General features: G+C 42.5%; 2 protein-coding genes across 6 annotated transcripts in view; both read right to left on the bottom strand.

The window, feature by feature from the left end:
- TTC28 (tetratricopeptide repeat domain 28) overlaps positions 1-5757 on the bottom strand; it is a 107179-nt gene extending 101422 nt beyond the window's left edge. The window contains exon 1 of the mRNA XM_066200161.1: positions 5549-5757. Within this exon, the coding sequence (XP_066056258.1) occupies positions 5549-5632 (84 nt within the window). The 5' untranslated portion in view covers positions 5633-5757. The remainder of the gene's footprint in view (positions 1-5548) is intronic.
- Positions 5758-7001: 1244 nt separating this feature from the next.
- CHEK2 (checkpoint kinase 2) lies at positions 7002-18857 on the bottom strand. Of its 5 annotated transcripts, none has more exons than XM_066199907.1 (16): positions 18827-18857; positions 17264-17518; positions 16639-16763; positions 16226-16373; positions 15391-15481; positions 14984-15092; positions 13869-13922; positions 13261-13322; positions 12680-12779; positions 12141-12227; positions 11254-11417; positions 10923-11038; positions 9544-9629; positions 8635-8715; positions 7950-8041; positions 7003-7639 (listed from the first exon to the last, which is right to left on the bottom strand). In XM_066199907.1, the coding sequence occupies exons 2-16, from the start codon at positions 17511-17513 to the stop codon at positions 7603-7605; spliced, it is 1602 nt and encodes a 533-aa protein (XP_066056004.1). In that variant the 5' UTR covers positions 17514-17518; positions 18827-18857; the 3' UTR covers positions 7003-7602. The 5 variants fall into 5 exon arrangements, with proteins under 5 accessions (XP_066056002.1, XP_066056004.1, XP_066056005.1 ...); XM_066199908.1 differs by lacking the exon at positions 18827-18857 and adding an exon at positions 18151-18549; XM_066199905.1 differs by lacking the exon at positions 18827-18857 and having other exon boundaries at positions 7002-7639; positions 12156-12227; positions 17264-18551.
- Positions 18858-18884: the final 27 nt, after the last annotated feature.

Below are 18884 nucleotides of genomic sequence, written 5' to 3'. Positions count from 1 at the left end.
CTAGATTCTTACAAAAGTAAATCGTTTATCTATTGAATCTCTTTTTGAGGGTACACGAATAACACAGAGAGTCTTGCAAAACATATCATTTCCTATGAATGATGTCTTCTAGACACAAGAACAGCTGCAGTCTGTTTACAAATGCTGCACTCCACACACTCAGAAGTGCTCTTCTCCTCAGCCACACTATTTGATTCTACCGCACTAAGCAGAGTCGCCAGGTAGAGAGCAGGTGGCAGCTGTGAATATGAAGACGATGCTGGTACATCTGAAGTTCGATGTGCAGATCACAGAGAAGCATAGCCATACACAGACAATGAAAAAATGTGTAAAATCTCTTTGAACCAAAGAACCTGCACCACAACCTCTGCTCACAAACCTCTACATCCAACGACATGCAAAGTGTTCATGTTTGGGAAGGGAAGGAGGAGTTTTTAGAACCACATAAACTCACAGAAGTAAGTGGAACACACAACTTATTTTAACAACAGGACAGACATCCTTGGCACCCTCCCACATTGACAACTTCAAGTAATACAAGACAACAAAGAAAAAATATTTAAGCCTTCTAATTATAAGGCATTATTTAAAGTGAGCTGTAGAAAGTCCTAGTTCCATTGATTGTGGTACACCCTTTCTCCTAATTTAACTTTCTACATTGCACATTTTTCTCAACCACTCCTTTGCAGTCAGTAACTGTTTCTGCCATGCAAACCCTACTCTCTCCCAAGGATACTCAAGAACTCAGCAAGAATATTTTAGTCCAACTCTGATCACAAGGCAGCTCGGAGTTGTGTAGTAACAGTATTTGGCAACAGGCAATACAATACATAAGGCAACATACAAAGTACTTGAAAATATTCATTAAAGGTTTAGACTACTATGATTAAGATTGGTGTCATCTAGTTGTAGTCCTGCAGATTGAAAAAGCTTAAGAATATCACATATTGTTACCACAACACAACAACCACAGGGCTTAAATACATTACCAGAGCCAGCTGGGGCATATTTTTAAAGGTGGAAAGGGAAGCAAGCTGCAAACTGACATCCTGTCACAAGGATCAATTGGTCTACAGACTTTTTTTTTTCTTTTCTTCCTTAAGTCAAATAACAACAATAGAAAAGCATCGAGTTAGAAACCACTGATTTCTTTATTTTCCTTATTATATCTATTCTTTTCTGACAGTGTTTGTGTGTTTGTCCAAACTTTTTCTAAACTTCTCTACTGAAGGAGACTCCATGCTTTACTCAGGCAATCTCCTTACACTGCTTCAGGATTTTCACCATTAAAGTATTTTTGCTAATATCCAAATCTCCTTTGTGTACTGTTTCTTGTCCTCTAGTAGACTGAGGTATAGTCTATTGTAGACTGAACCAAAACCCCTTTTCCTTTCATTTGTGAGGTCGCTTTTTCTACAGTATTCTTGCTAATGCTAGCACTGAACACGCTGCTTCATTCAAGCAGTGCAATAATTCACATATCTGTGAACATCTGACAATAAACTTCATTACATGGACAGTTTGTTGAGACTTGAGGGCAAGAACTGAATATGAAGATGCAGCAGCTATTACACGGGCACATGTCCAAACACAAAGATAAGGAAACCCTGAGAAAGGTAATTAGTCACCAGAAGGCTTGGAGGTGCTGCAGGAAAGGGGCTGGTGAGTACCCCGGTGCCAGGGGCAGCAGTTTCTCCATGCATCTTTAAAGGTGGCTGCTGTCTCCCTTCCTGTATATTTCCTGGTCACTGACCTGCATCAGGGACAATGAAAAATACCAAATCTTGTGGATTTCCCACGCCTCTATCACTCCCAGAGTGAACGACTGCAGTTTCCACAAGCAGTACCACAACCAGCTACGAACTTCAGTTATGCAGAAGATAAATATTTCAAGAAATAGATTCCCCACCAGCTGTGGCCATAACTGCCTCCAGTGGGAGGCCTGGCCTGGAGAGAAGGCACAGCCAGCCCCACCCTGGAGAGCTCAGGGGCAGCAGTGACATGTCCCCCACCCCTGTGCATGACCACAGGGACTCTGCTGCTCAGCCAGCTGGAGTTGCCTGCCCAGGACCACCAAGAGCTGCTGAGCCCTCAGCAGTGAGGCCTCTGCAAGGGCACAAAGCACCCAGCACAACCTCGAGCAGCACCAGGGAGACAAGTCCAACAACAGCTGTCTTTTCTGGCAGTTTATTATGCACAAACAAACGAACGCACAAAGCTGTTAATGGGGCTTCCAGAATCATACTGTGAGTCTGTAACAACAAGGAGAATCCATGAGGAGACATCCTCTCAGTCCGAGTGAAGTGGTTTCTGCCTCTAATACCCTGTGACGTGAAATAATCTCATAAAAAAAAAAAAGGAAACTATGATGGTAATTTGTGGAATATGTTACTATTTAATTCCTGCTATCATGAGAACTACGTAAGGCAGTAAAATATCATGAGGTAAAAGAAAAAACCCTAAAACCAGTAAAACTGAGTCACTCTGGCACTCAAACCACAAATAAAGAAAGATTATGATTATGGTACCAACCCACAAAAAGTACTCATTAGAAAGTCATCCCCACTTTCCAGTCACCACTGCTCCTCTCCTGCTAACACAGTGGAAGGTGATGGTAATGCACATATTTAGGCTGCCTAACATTTTGCTACAGAAGGTGCTTGCATGTACTAGACCAATGCTAAAGAAGTTTCTTAGTGCAGCAGAACAAACACGGTTCTGATGAAGTGCAGAAGAGATCTAGTGAAAAAGTCTGAGTTAGAAGATCATATATTTCTAATAAAGTAGAAGATGGCACGAGCTTCTCAACATTACTTCTCAAACCAGCAGAAGACAGCAGAAATCAGCTCCTCCTACAGAGGTCACATCAGACAGAAGCTTCCACAATGTCTGCTTCAGATCAGACTTGGCAACAAATTTCCTTCACTGGTGAAAAAGTCTCTTCTGGAAGAAGGTGTTCATGATTCAACCCTGCTGGCTATGTAAGTGGAGTGTTAAAACACAATCTTTGGTCCTTTCAAGAAGAAATGAACTCCCAACCACCCTCAAAGCACACAGGAATTTGAATATACAGCAAAACGTACCTTACAAGAACTTTTGTCTCCACTGATCAAGCTTGTTAAACTTAGTCCTCTCTACAGAACATCCACCAAATAAAAGAGGTGTCCATACACACTGAAAGATGTGTCTGAACAGCATATTGCTATCCAGAAAGCCACAGGGAACAGATTCCCAGTGAGTTCCAGTAAGACGAGTGAGAAGAGACAACAGCAAATCCACATTCTGCTCCAAGAGGACTAAAGAAAACAATGTGGTACAAAAGTAAATGTTCTATCAAAACACCAGTGTTACACCTCAGAGCTGGTTGGTTTGTATGTAATTCCTCTTATTTAATGCTACATAGTGCAAATAAATATGCCTTATACAGATGATGTCTTGGGTGGCAAGTCCATAGTTAGGACACCTTTTTCAAAAAGTTCATAATAATTTTCAAGAAAGATACTGTGAGTGTGATATGTGGAATTTTTATATTTTAAATTATCTAAATAGCTCAAGATACTTATTGAAGCATTAGGAAGAGAAAAAAAAGCAAAAAGAGGCAAGCAGAAAAATTGGCATTCCTAATAGATTCTGAAAAGAAAGAGTGACAGTAACTTATGCTAAATACAGGTTTCCAAAACCAGCTTAAATCTGTAACTGAGCTTCCTTTCCTATGAAAACTTCTACACAATTTATATTTAAATCTGTAAATTGGTTTTATGTTTTCTCTCCATATTCTGAAGTATTACTGTTCTTCTGCAACAGAAATTGGCTTCAACAAGAGTCCAAGAACAAATAAAGCACATGAAGTCTGTCCCTGAAACCTCCCAGCAGCCAGCACTTCATCCAGGCTGCACCACCCTCCTGAACAGATATTAAACCTTGGCAGCCACATGCAACCTTCCCCTAAACAGAGCAGATTTTCAACAGAAATAGTGTGGAAAGAAATGAAAGACCACCAGGTTTAAGCTACCTCAGGATGATATGAACTTATCAGCAGGAAGGAAACAGATTTTTTCCTTAGCTGGAGCTTGAACAAAACTTTCTATAGAAAATGTGTTTTTTACAGAATTTTTTTTAAATGCAAAGAAATTGTGAGCTTCCAATACTGAGCTTGGAGACACCTGCACTTACGACAGTAGTCAGATCCACCCTAATTTAAGGCATGCTACACGTTGCTAAAAATTGTAGTAACAACTATGTAATCCATAGTAAAATTTAAACAGTACTTCTTGGTTCATACCTAGTTTTTAAAGCTAGTTATTATTAATATTTTAACATTTATATGTATAGATATATGTATATAATTAAATCACAAACTATCAGTGAGGAAACAGACCTTTCCCTCTGACCTGTTTGTGAGCCAGAGGCAGCATCGAGGGACTGATGAAGCAGTAACTCAGCAAAAGTCAGGCATGAACAGTAACCTCACTCGAGGAACACCTGTTGGGGCAACATTTAAAGCACATCCACTCATCCATTCAGGAATTTATCCATTTGCCACACAACCATTTCAAAGAGCCTATAAAGGATTCCATTAGCACCTGAAGAGCTCTTGTTTTACACCAGAAGAAAGCACAGGAGAGATATTACCTAAGATTGTGAAAACCTCCAAGAAAAAGGAAGGACACTAAGATTATGAACAATTCCAAGGGAGGAAGGAGGAGAGGGCATAGGCACCCAACTCTCTGGATTTCAGCTCTGTTCACTGGCGACAGCCAGGAGCATCCCTGTGGCCGCAACATCAAACCGGGGAGCGCCGGCCGGGATAACGCCGCGCATCGTGGGTCGCCAATCTGTGTTCAGAGCCACATTCGTGACATCCGCTGTCACCCAGGACGCGCTGACTGAATCCAACCTCCAGCTTCTAAGTTCTGCCAGTAACAAAGCCCTCACAACCAAGTCCGTAACAACTTTCTGCACCACTGGAGCGGGGTAAGGAGCTCTGCGGTGCTGCCGAGTACACCTGACGCGCTTACCTTCAAACTTCGCAGACTTTAACGAGATCCGAGTTTGTTTACGGGGGCGCCAGAGCGAGCACAATGCTCATGCCGACATCCGAGCTCTCTGCTCGCGAGGGTCCCGCTCCAGCTAGCGGCGGCCGAGCACGTTCGGGGCACACCAGCCCCGCTCCGGGGCCAGGCCCGGGCCCTCCGCCGCTCCGCACGGCGCAGGACCCGGCCGGGACGGCGGCGGGACCCCCGCCCGCCCCGGGGCTCCCCAGCAGAGCGGTCACTCGCGGCACCCCGAGGTGCTCAGGGCGAAGGGAGCCGAGCGCTCGGCCTGGCGTCCCCGGAGCCCCGCCAGAGCTGCCCCAGCGCCGCCCGGCCCCTCACCGCGCCCCGGGCCACCGGGCCTGCGCCCCCGCCGCGCTCCCTCCCGCTCCGTGCCGGGACAGCCGCCAGCCCGCGCCCCGCAGCTTCCCCCCGCCGCCCGTGTCCGGCCCGGCCCGCCGGCTCCTTCCCGCCTCCCCGACCGCTCCAGCGCCGCCCGTCCGGCGTCAACTCACCCGGGGAGGCTCCGCGTCCTGCTCCCGCCGAGCCCGGCCCACCGCCACGGCCCCCGGCGGGGGCGGCGGCGCCTGTTGCTCCATCGCGCTCCTCCTCCTCCTCCTTCTTCTCCTGCGGGGGCCGGGGCCGCCGCCGCCCCCGCCAGGCCGATCCCGCTCCGGCCCCCGGCGCCACGTTCCGGGCCCGGCTGAGCGGGACCCGCAGTGCCCCGGCCCCGCCCCGGGGCTGGGCTCCGCCCGGACCCCGGGCACCCCCGCCCGACGGCGCCGGGCCCGCGCCGGACGTCCTGCGGCCGTGGCCGGGCTCCCCCGGCCGCGGCCGCTCCGGGCCCGGGGCAGCGGCTCGGCCGCACCTCTGCCGGGCAGCGGCGGGCTCTCCGCGAGTACGGACGAGCTCCGTCCTCACGGAGGATACAGCTCCAGCGTCGCTCTGTCGCCATGCGGCTGGGGGACCGTCGCCCAAAAGCAGCGGCAGCCTGAGCTCGAGAGTAAGCGGGGCCCCACATGGGAGCGCAGGTGGTGATGCTGGTCACTGATGACACCGCACTGGCCAGGCACAGCGAGCCTCAGCACTTGGGTTAACCCAGGTCTTCCAAGTGCTGTGACCCATCCTGCCTCTTGAACAGGCAGAATGGGTTATGCTGAAGATTCTTGTGCTGCGGATAACAAGCGATAAAGAAATCATTTCTTATCTAAGTGAAAATTGGGTGCTACTTCACCTTAGTGAAACTTAGTCTTCCATAGAAAAAAATGAGTCTGAAACTTCAGAAAGCTTTCTGCAATCAAATGATGAACACATGGCTAGCAGCCCAAAGGTTTGCCTCAAATGAGTGAGATCAAATTTAGGACATCATTGGAAAGCAGGTCTTAGTCAGGACCCAGGGAAAGGACCCAAGCAAAGCAGTTACTGGTTATCTAACAACTGTGGATGTGAAAAAAGATGGAGGAATAAAGAATAGAAGTTTTCTATCTAAAAACAAATTGACAGTGTAAGTAGGAGCTAGGCAATCACCTTCTTATCAGCAATGATGCAGGTCTTTTTAAAGTGACTAGTAACCACAGCTCAAAGGTATCAACTTTTGCAGTACACCAGGACACAAATCTGGCCCAAACACACAGCATCTTTTGATTCTTTGATGTACCAAATGGCAGCTGAGTGTTCCCTTTTACTTAAATGCGCTACAGTAAGCACCAGAACTCTCTGAGGATGTGCCAGTGACAGATTTGCACCAAAAGGGCACAGCCCCCAGGACAGACACACCTTTGTTCTATCACCCCAGTGTACCTGGAGTGGACTGGAACCAGTGGTCTTGTTTCTATGTAGATGCCTAGGGATGTTCCTCCATCCAATCCATTAAGAAAGGTATCAGTGTACAAGAATCAGCATTTTATCATTAGCACTTGTTAATATCAAATATATTTAAACAAACAAAATCTCTGCAATGGGCACATATAAGAAATGTGACTCAAGAATATCTTAATTTCTACCTGACTTGGGTTTATTCCATAACGCATTAGGTTTTATTCTTTACAAATCAACTTAGAGCAGATGCCTTTAACCAGAAGACAGCATGTTGGAGAACAGTTACTAAACTGTTCTTTCACTCAGTAATGACATTAATAAACCTTTAGTGAGAGGCACACAGTTCAAAATTTTCACCTAACAAGCAAGCAAGTTTGTGTCTCTCAGTTCAATTCCTAGTTCTTCCTTGAGAGGAATTTATGCATCTTCATTTCATCTCTTGTGATTATGTTTCCTCTTACTCATCCCTCCTCTGGGAAATAAGCAAACATAGTCCACACCTTTAAAACACCATGCAGATGGTAATGGTTGCTTTGGAAGCCAATCAGCCCCATCCCAGTGCTCAATGCTGTGAGTCTGCCAGTCCAGCATTTACTTTGGAGCTTTACCTGAAGCCCAGAGCACCTCAAGCTCCATCAGAAGTTTTAGATCTGAACTGGATAGTCTAAGTGTCCTCAGAAGTCTGTGGGCAGCATTGTGTCAGGTAATGCTCTGTCTCAGGCAAAAGTTCAGCAAGTTTAGTATTCCTTCTTCATCTGTTAGGACTAAGCATTATTTCCATACCTAACCTAGAAATTGGAAAAGAAGAAACAGAGAATGTAGGTGGGGATGAAGCTAGCCTAAAAAATCATTAGTTACTTAGTTCAGGAGTTTTTCTGATACTTTCCTTGAGTCAGACAGCTGGATGGACTAGAACACAGCTAATTGTGCAGATTCTCATGCATGCACTGCAGTCACTTCCAATCTTACAAAGTTATTTTTATTTGGAAATTATACATCTTCAACCATTTATTCCATTATTAAGATTTTTCTTAATAAAAAAGTCTGCTTCCCATAAAAAAGCTGTCATTAACAAAGTCATTTTCTCTTCCTTTTCACCTCATTTTCTGAAAGGACGTAGAAGGAACAGCACGCTTAGCAGAGCCACATTCCTCCTCATTTTCATGGGGACGCTTTCTCGTTGTGGTTCTCTGGAAGAAAAACACAGAGGATGGCTACAGGAAACCAGCTGAGGCCGAGCCTGACTGTTCTGCTTGCTCCAGAACTACAGGTGTTGGACAGTGTGACCGAAAAAGCAGCATGACTATCCCATGTTTCTCTCCCAAGATCCGTCTAATTATACTTGATGGTTCTCATATAAGACATTGCTCCCAGCTTGAAAGAGCTACTGTTCACAGTTTTCTTAATTAGCATCTGGTAACGAATGGCACAATGCCGTCCTAACCTTGCACCAACTAGCATGAGAATTTTTACTGGAATACTAAACATTAGTGACTTCAATTCATTATGAAAACCCCATACATTCAACAATTTTATTCTAAATATAGGAATAATACTTTAAAGCCTGGGCAAGTCTTTCTCTACATTCAAACAAAGTGTTGACAAAGCACGGTAATCCACTGCTGCTCTTCAGGAAGCAGAACTAACCAGAAGGCTGCCACACACAGCCTGATGATACATTTCTCTAAAGTCTCAAAATTAACTGATTTTTTTATTAGGACTACCTCAAAATCTAGTTTCTTTGTGCATCAAATATTAATCTTCAAATATCTACTGCACATACCATTTTTGACGTTTCTGGTGGATTCATATTGGTACATGTCTGAGCAAGCAGCTGTTGAAATGTAGTTTTCATATCATCATCCTGCAAAAAAAGCCAGTATGTAAGTAGTATATAGAATATTTAAGGGAAAAGCAAAGATTGGGAAACTCAAAGAGAAGTGAATGGGACATTCACTGCCAGAGACAATTAGAAATAAAGATCATTGTGTTCCTAAGAATTTCAGCTGTTTTAACTGAATTTTCTTAGGTGAAGGCAGTGGAGAGGGTTCTTTCCCTACACAATGGAGTATTGCAGTATCTCCTTTTATTTATTGAACTTTTCTTAAGTGCTACAAAAAGGCTTTGACCTGAATATCCATTTGTGTTTTTTCCTGCTGACTTGTAAAGTCGATACTTTCAGGCAACACAAGAGGGAGAGGGGAGACAAAAATTAAGAAAAGGCCACCTAAAGACTGTCCCTCTCAAACCTAATTAGACTGTAACAGGAGGCAGGGAAACCATCACTTCCTACTCAGAGGCTTCCCAAACCAGGGACACCTATTTCTACACAGCAGAGTAAAAACAAAGTAGTACTGGATGCTTGCCAGAAACAAACTCTGCACTGCCTGCCCACACAAATATCTGAGGAAATAGGGCTCTGTTAGAATGCTCAAAAGGAGAGGTCCATCCTACCAGAACCACAGGCAGACTTGGGCTCTAAAAAACACATCTTGATCCTCACATGTGAAAGAGTTCTGCAAAGAGGTGTCTCAGAAAGGATGCAGAAGCTGCTCATTGTATTGAAAGAAGGTATTCAGGAGACTACTCCATGCTGCTTTTTGCTCTCTACAGAACTTCATCTTTGGAAACAAAAGACATCAACAAGTTATCCCCCGAACTACTCAGCTTTCAGATAAAACTCAATCCCTACCTGAAGCCAAGGATGCTCTAAGGCTTCCTCTGTGGTAAGACGTTTGCTTGGATCCACTACTAACAGCTTCTTCACAAGATCCAGAGCTAAGATAATAAAATGAGCTGGTTGGCATATGATCAATACAATCATTACCTGAAATATGCCTACACCAAAACTACATGAGACAATGTGCCTTATACCCCTTCAGATCTGGGCAGATCTCTTTTCTTTTTTCTATGCCTGGGAAGGGCTGCAGACTGCAACCATCTTTCCTTCATATGCACAGGACTCAACACTTCTCAGTATGCCAGAATCAGCCCTAGATGTATTTAGCATGTATACAATTCATGTTCTAAGCATGTACAGGAGGCTCAGCACTTTCAGTATTACTGTGGAAAAGCAAAGACAGCTTAATTTATCCTGGTTTACAGTGCCTTGGAAAGCAGATTATCCATCTGGGAAGGTGGGAAAGAGACAGGACATACACGGGTATGCTCAACATAATCTCAAACTTTCATCTTCTTAGGAAGCTGCCTAGTAGACACTGTGAAAAATACTGCATTTATGTTGTGTTTTATTATTCCAATCTCCCATGAAGGAAGATTGACTTTTCATTTGATCAGATTATTCTGAATACATACCAGTAGGACTATGGAAATTATGTAAAAATTGTCCATTTTCATGAATGACTTATAGAAAAAGCTTCAAACTATTCAGGAAGGAGTTATATTTGATAAGTTTATTAGATAAAGGATGACCACATCATTTACTAGAAACTCCTCTACACACACAAAGAAGCGTCCAAGGTAAATACTACAACTATTTAGTGCATATAAAATGTCCTGAAAAACTAAAAGCACACAGACAGTAATTATCATTTTAGTTTGCTATGCAAAAACTCTCTTTCACAGACTACTTCACTTACAGTGGGCCAAACATAATAGATGGTTCCTCAAATGTGACTGACACTTTCAGCTCAAAGACTAGCACCATGAAAGGACTCTCTTGGAACGTTTGTTTTTTGGAATTCTAACTTGGATTCCTTAAATTCCTGGTATTTTTGGTTCAACACTTGAAGAATCTTTAGGCAAAGTCTGTAGATCAGTTTGATAAAGTCAGAAGAAAAAGTGAAAAGAGAAGAAAGATGTATGTGCCCACAAACTCTACACTTGTGTGGTTAATTATGCTAAATACTACTAAGAAATCTCTTCAATAATAAAGTATGTGCCCTTTCTGATGCTTTAACTATGAACTTAAAAAAATGTTTTTAACATATTAGTTAAAAAACTAAACATATTATCACACAACGTGCCATGCAGCTGAAAAGAGGATAAAGGAAAACAAAAAGTACAAGAAAAGAGGTAGACATTTTACTACCCACTGTGCTGGGGTCATACCCATGTCTGACACATGCTTCCATTCTTTGGCGATGAACGTGTATTTTCCATGAGTGATTTGGTCCTTCAGAGAGAGTTGAGTATTTTGCTCATTGAATGGTGGATATCCACACAAGCTGTATAAAAGAAAACAAGTTAAATAACACAGGATTTGTCACAGCAAATGAAACACTGAAATCACACATTTTAAGGCATCTACTATGGTAGTGTTTTTATACGTGTAGAGTATTAAACGCACTTTCACTTCCTCATATAGACACTGAAGTTGCCAAGGCTCAAGCCATGTATGTCAAAGACTGCCCAGTGAAGGTACATCTACACAATATCTTACCATACAAAAAGAATAACTCCTAAACTCCAGCAGTCCACAGCTCGGCTGTATCCAGCGGTCCCAAGTGAATTTAGAACCTCAGGAGCAAGATACATGGGAGTACCACATAATGTTTTCATAAGAGAAGCTTCTCCAAGAATCTTGGACTGTCCAAAATCTGTAATCTCGTATTTAAAAATGGTAACACCACATTACATATTAGGATGGACTGTGCTAGAACACATCATATTGTAGACATACATCAGGAGTTAGAACTGTTTCTTCCTTCCAAGCCAGTTCCAGTACATGACTATGAATAGAAGTCACCCCAAACATTATTGAGTGAGAATGGGAGAGGAGGAAGAGGGAGAGATATGACAAAGGATCACATTTTACACTAGCAAAAAGTACTCTCAGATTTGGATATAAATGGACAAGCACAGAATAAAGGTATTGCAGCCTATTAGAAGAGTTTATGTGAAAAATAAGCATTTTAGCGTGCAAATATTCAATGCTTTCTCTGGGTAAAAAAAAAAAAACCAAAACAACAACACAAAAGAAAATCTACAACCCTAATTCCCTCCCAAAAAAATCCAAAACAACAACAAAAGAATCGTGTCACCATACAGCCTGGACATTTGTGGGAATACTGTCTGTAATTAAAGAATTTCCATTTTATTGGGGAAAAAACAATTGAGATTTGAAAATACATATGCAGTGTATGGGCTGAAATATCCATAAAAGTAAAATTACAATTATGAAAAAAATAAATCTATGTTTTAAGTTACTTCATGGTTTGTATGACTAATTCCATAATATCTTTTTGGCTATGTTTAATGAAATATCAAGAAGAATGTGAAGGAACACCCCCAAATTTCTCCATTAACAAGAAATGTAAGTTTCCTTACCTTTATAAGACATACCTCGTCAGAAGATGAAAGTAGCACATTTTCTGGCTTTAGATCTCGGTGTATAATTCCATTATCATGAAGATACTAAATACATACAGATGGGCAATTAAGGAAAAACAGACTATTAACTTGTTTTAAAATGTAAGCTTTCCATTTTTTCTTATGGCAATGGCAGGATAACTGAAATGACTGTGTAAGAGGTGGGCGTACATTTAAAGCTCCCTAACATGTGACTCTCCCTTAAAAAAAACAAAGCAAAATGAAAACAAAACAAACCAAGAAACCCCACACCAAAACACAAAGAAACAAAAATCCACCTTAGAAGTCATTGTGCTTCAAATGTCAAATCTCAGCGCAAGCACAGTGTGCAGACCCAGGTTCTGTGTCACCTGCAGGAATTCGGCTTTTCTGTCTCTCCATTAAACCAACTTGTTACAAACGCTGTGCTGATTGCTTGCATGGGTTTCAGCAATGACAAGTGACAGAAAAACTCATCTTACTGACTTTTCTTTTTGGTAGAATTCACAATTATGTACCTTTACTGCCAGCAACATCTGATAAAAGTATAACTTGCAGATATCTTCTTTCATCTTGACTGGCCTTGACACTCTGTCATACAGTTCTCCTCCTTCCATCCTAAAACAAATGCAGGTTAACAAGCCAACATATAACTCCCAAACGATTCACCTTATTAGGCAAGACTTACACCAAAACATTTGGCTATTCTGGCTACAGAGGAAGAATATATTTCTGAAAATGAGTGAGCAACATCCTAAACACAGCACATGCATGGCTGAGTTAAGGTCAATTTCTTGAGTCTTCACTGGGAGTTGTTACATGATTTTTGATGAGGCCCCTCTTACGAGCTCAAAAATCAAAAAAAAAAAAAAATAGCAGCAATCGACAACAGCAGCAGAGCAAACAATATCCAGGCCCTGAGTGCCTACAGAGCATAGAAGGATGATTTCTCCCGGTTATCCTAGCTCCTAATCTTACAAAGGTTTATGAGAACAGTGGAGGCCAGCAAAAGGAAAACAAAACAAAACCTCCACAGTTCATTGCAGCTATGGAAAAAAACATTTCATTTTATGCATTTACTTTCAAACAGGTTACTTACAGTTCCAAAACAATGTAGTAATCCTCTGCTTCAAAGAAATGTTTTATCTTGATTAAGCAGGGCTAACAAAAAAGGGAACACAGACACACACACATAGAATAATTTGTAGAAATTAATCCTAAAGTTCTTATTTCAGGATTTCAAACCAGGTCACTTAAACTAACACTTAATCCAAGTGCCTTGCAAGCGCCCCAGACCACACCCTCAACATTTTATCTATTTTACATGCAGAGGAAAGAGGGGAAACAAATTCAAGAAATTGCCAGTGAAAACTAGTGTTTATATTTAAGTTATTTCACAGCTTTTACAAAAACTTGCATCACAGAAAAATTTCTGCAACAGTGGCTCAGGTTAAAACTTCTCCTGTGATATTCTTCTCAAATTTACATCTCAGTTGTCCAAAGATTTAAAGTCTCAAATCTGCTAGGATATAATATACTTAAGAAAAAAAGACCCATTCAATAATTTACAAGGAAAATTATATATCTCCTTTAATATATTTCTAAATGGATAGAATTGCTCTTTAGTTACTACACTAAGGTCAGTAAGCTAAACAATTACATACAAGAGGGAGCAAAAAAATTACAAAAATATACAGTAACACTCACATGATCTATTTTCTTCAAAATTTCAATTTCTGTATTGATATTTAAAGCTGGGTTCTATTAAAAGAATCAAATACCATGTTGGGTAAGACAGAGCTGTTCTGGAATAAGACATATGAGAAATAAGAGACAGTACCAGAAAAGACGTCGTTTCATGCCTTTTACTACAGTCAGTGACCATAACATACAATTTTTTTTCCATAAAATGATCAGGTGCCTTCAGTGAATTAAATAAATAGACTGCTGTCACTATCCGGAGCAAGGTATTACTCCAGACATGTAATTTCACTGCAGGTTAGAAATCCCCAACGAATTACCAAATTAAAACCAGAATAAAATTCTTTTTGCTTATATACTTATATGTATTGTATTTAAACAGCTTTTCTCCCTCCAAGATGCTTTGCAGATGGGCCAACCTAAAATTACATGCTACTCTCTCCTATTTTGCAAGATAACATAAACAGATTCCACAATCTGTGGCTTAGGCTCAGCTAATGAAATCAACTCTGCAGGGTTTTGGTTTTTTTTCTCTTCTTCCAATCCAAATCAATCATCTTGGAACACAAAACTTAACCCATACACAACATTCCAGATATACTCCTGTGTCTGTCTGGTAGAATGGCATGTATTAATAATTATAGTTTACAACAGCATCTTGAGCCAGTTGACTTTTTTCAAATTCTGGCTTCTGCCATCAGACACTTGAAAAGCCCTTCCCAAAAGGCTTCACACAATCTTCTTAAAATGTATTTTGATGGAGCATTCAACACAATTAGCTTAGTTGGTACATTTTTGGTCAAGACTCTGCTGGTTATGATGTGTCTATCTGATGCATTTTAGGACATAAACCAAACCCTACAAGACTCCACACCACCCCTTGTACGCATCCCATTAACGGTCCTAAATGGTGAACATAATGGAATGTGGTCAAGAAACAAAAACAAGCATTTCCTACATAATTCTGTACATCATACAGGATCAAAAAGCATTTTGAAATTAAATACAGAAGACCTTAAGTAAGAAAATCCTCATTTGAAGATAGCTGAGGAGTCAGACAAGTTACCAGATATTCCAGGACCACTGCAAGGTGGCCAAGACAGACAGACAAAAATACTTACTGCCTCACTCAGGCCACTTGCCATAAACTTCCTTTTATTGATGATTTTGACTGCAACTTTGTTACAGGTGCTCTTCTCAAATGCCAGTTTGACTTCTCCACAGGCACCACTAAAACAAGAGAACAGCCCTATTAAAAATCTGTGTAACAAGTGCAGGCAAATGAAAGCATAATTTGGAGCTGGCTGCTTTCTAACTTTTTTTTCTAAACCCCAAACCAATTAGAAAGTCAAAGCCAAAATTCCTGTTCAAATTGTTGTAAAGAACATGTTTACTCACATGTTATAATTTTTTTCCCTTTTTTTCTTTTAAAACAGCAGCTCAGTTAATACTGGTAATAATTCCAGCACAAGATACTGATTATGATAATGAAGCTAACCCTTTCTCCTGAGGGAGGAAGGATGCTTACCTTCCCAAAGTCTTTGACATGATATATTTCTCTCTGAATTCTTTGGGAAACATCATCTGATCATCCACCGTAAGATCAGAAAATACAAACACTGGGAAGAGAGGTGGAGATCATTTTTCTGTTAAGTTTAAAATTTTTATTATAACAAACAGCTATGTTTCATGAGCTTTTATAGGTGACAATATAACTGAGAAAATACTGCCTGCTAGAGGAAAAACTAAATACATGGTATAAAATAAAGCAGCTATGGGTTAGCAAGGTGATCTTATTGATGAAAAATTACATTTTGGGATTAAATTCATAACAGTCTTTAACTAATTAACTACATTTAAGGACAAAAAGAGCAAAAATTTCAGTGTCCCAGTAGAGATCTAAAAGAAGTAATAATCAAGAAGACAGCATCTTATTGGAAAATCAAAGACAAAGAAACAAAAGCCCATCCCTGTTTATTTTTAAGAGGATTTTCTATTTATTATGCAGCATCTGGTTAGGTATGTGGGGGTTATTTTCAACTTTTCTTGAATAGTCTGTTTCCCCTGTTCCTACCATCATATCCACAGCTACTGAAGCCCAAAAGTGTTTCAAAACCAGGAAAGTAACTATAAAAGTTTATACTCTAGCGAAGTTCTGATGCAGACTTTTTTAAATTTTTCTTTTCATGTTTTTCCCTAGGGTTGACAGGGACACGGATCATTTTTATGTGAATACTAAAACACCTATTAATGAGCTGTGCTCATGAAGCAGCTCAGTTCCCAACAGACATGCTCAAATCAATGCAGAAACAACCTCTTGGTCAACACATGAAAAATCTACGTAAGTTAAAGCACATTTTTACCCTTATTGGTCTGTATAGACAATGCAATTTCAGAGTTGTGTGTCAGTGGAAGCCTCTTCCCTTTTCCAACGAGCTGTCTATTAACAAATGTCCCATTTGCACTGTGGTCTTCAATGTAGGCAACAAAGGAATTTTTTGGACCCATTTCCTCAAAGAGAAAAAAAATAGGAACGATGACAGTAAAGAACAAATGACTTTACAATGAAGACACGATACTCTAGAAATTTACTACTGTTGACTCAAGAAATGAGACTAGGAGTTTATTTCATAAACCACATTAATGGGGCATTGCCAATAGTCAAGTTAAAGGAGTCAGCCCTGAAGATATTTTGATTTCTTTAGGATCTCTGCCCCAAAGTCTCTTTTTTGAATTATGCCAAAACAGATGGAGAGTTAACATTTTTGACACTTACCCTGAAAATTCGAAAGTGCTTCTTGCTATAGTTTTGGTAGAAGCCAGTCTCTGACAACCCTAGCTTAGAAAAACTGTAATCACAGCTTTTGTCTCTCCCAAACCAGTATTCATCATTCACACAGTCTGCAGAGAAGGGAAAGTAGAGCAGAGAGAGAACAGAACATTGCAGGAAGTTAAGAATATGGCACTACAGAATGATTCAAACTGGTAAGGAATACAATAACAAGACAGGATTCTTCCCATAGAATCAAGTTTTTCTTAACTCATACAAAGCACCACACCTTGTCAAATCCTTTCATAATTTTATGCTCTTTAGCAGTGGTAATTTTCAGTTCACCTTCAGCAATATAGAGATATATAACTAAATAATTTTTTTTTTTAAAATGAAGCATGTAACAAAGAATATGAACACCCCGGAATTTCTGTAAGTCTGTGGAAACTGTGTATCCCAGTACTCAGTGTAAACACTGGGACATAGTATGGAATAAAACATTATGGCAAAAAGTTGCATAGCTAAATTTGCTTGTACCTAATTTGAAAATGAAAAGACACTGCTCTTCAGCAAGCTGCTCAGAACTTTTCTTTACAAAGAAACCAAGAGGTTTATTACAGTATGCACATACCACAGTTGCTGAAACCTTTTGCAAGTGCAAAGAGTCGACCCCAAGGCTGAGGAACCAGCTCTTCAGATTCCTGGTCCTCAGGGATGGATGGAAGCTCCTGAGTGGGAACAGTGTCCAAGGAACTGAGAGTCCCAGAACTTGAGGAAGACTGACTAGTGCTCTGTGAGCCACTGGACGAGGAGCTGGTACCACTCTGTGCCTGCTGGCCGCTCTGAGACTGCTGTGTTTCACCTCCAGTCTCTCGAGACATGTTGGCTTCAAATAGAGTGTTGAAAAAAACGCAATTACTACAGCAAAGTAAAACTGGCAAACACTCACAGGCCGCCCAATAATATCCAAGTTCATTCTCAGGCTCAAAGAAGTCAAACTTCCAACCAAAGCGTGCATGTCTGGGCTCTACATAAATTCCCAGGAATATTGCAGACCGGGATGGTTTTCCTTTTAAAAGACAACGTGGAGCGGCCTCTGCTGGTTCTAGAGCAGAACTAACCCTTATTCCCGGCTCGCTCCCGAGAACCTCAGCGCTCACACTGGCACATGGGCTGTGCTCGGACAGAGCATCCCCGCACGGAGCAAGGCACCACGGCTGCTCCCCCAACATAAAGAGAAAAAGTGAAAGGAGTAAGAACTGTAAGATGACATACGTTTCCTTGAAAGCGCTCGAGAGATTTATCACAGCCGTACACAATAATTGTACAAAACCCTGCCAGGTTCAGAGACTCACCGCAGCCCTGGCAGCTGCTGGCACAGCCAGTGGCAAGAAACAGAGTCTCCCTGTCCCGTTACAGCCCGGAAATTCATAGCCCGTAGTGCCTCCTCCTCCATTTAAACTCTGCACCAGCCAGCCCCCGCCTATAGCCAGCTTTCTACAACACACCAGTGCTCACCGGGGCTCCTGGAACGTCCACGAGCCTTCCAACCTTACCATCCGTATGTCGGGTTTTTAGCTGGTTGCCGTACAGTTTAATGTATATTTCTCCTTATCGGTTTGCTACATTTCATTACGAGCCATAAAACCACAACAGCTCCCGAGTTCCCTCCCACGTCCCGTTTGTTGCAGGTGTTTACAAACACGGGCGAGGCCCAGGGCTCCGCCGGCAGACGGAACAGAATTAGGGAACCATTTGGGCTGAAAAAACAGAGGCCGCCGAGTCCAACCGCTTCCCCGGCACCGCCAATGCCGCCACCGGCCCTGTCCCCTGCTTCCACATCCAGACGGCTGTGGACCCCTCTAGGTGTGGTGACTCCACCTCTGACCTGGGCAGCCCTTTCCACAAAGGAATTTTCCCTCGCATCCGACCTAAACCTCCCTCTAAACGCACAGACGGCGAGGCCGGGCCACCAGCGGCCGCCTCACACCGTGCGAAGCCCCGAGGGTGGCACTGCCGGGCGCTCGTGCAGTCAGCGCCCGGCCCAGCCCCGCCCGGCAGAGCACTGCTGCCCCACGACCGGCACCGGCACCAGCGGCCCCGCCCCGGGAGAAGCAGCGGGGAGCGAGCAGGCCGCGGCGGCCGCGGGGCAGGGGAGGGAGCGGGGAAGGGCCGGACCCGGACGCGAACTCACGGCTGCCGGCGCTCGCGCCGTCGGGCCGGGGCGGCCGTGCGCGCTGCGCGCGCGCCCC

Source organism: Chamaea fasciata, unplaced genomic scaffold (assembly GCF_029207755.1).
Source record: "Chamaea fasciata isolate MVZ Bird 193981 ecotype frontalis unplaced genomic scaffold, bChaFas1.0.hap1 SCAF_18, whole genome shotgun sequence".
NCBI lineage: Eukaryota > Metazoa > Chordata > Aves > Passeriformes > Sylviidae > Chamaea > Chamaea fasciata.
The sequence above is the reverse complement of the archived record's forward strand: the minus strand, read 5'-3'. Positions and strand labels throughout refer to the sequence as shown.

Excerpts from the sequence above, each read along its gene's own strand:
- CHEK2 (XM_066199904.1), bottom strand. The coding sequence starts at position 17,864 with ATGTTGGGGGAGCAGCCGTGGTGCCTTGCTCCGTGCGGGGATGCTCTG. Across the intron at positions 16,374-16,638 it reads AGCACTTTCGAATTTTCAGG|GAAATGGGTCCAAAAAATTC; the intron begins GTAAGTGTCAAA and ends TTTCTCTTTGAG. Across the intron at positions 13,923-14,983 it reads CAAGTGGCCTGAGTGAGGCA|AACCCAGCTTTAAATATCAA; the intron begins GTAAGTATTTTT and ends TTCTTTTAATAG.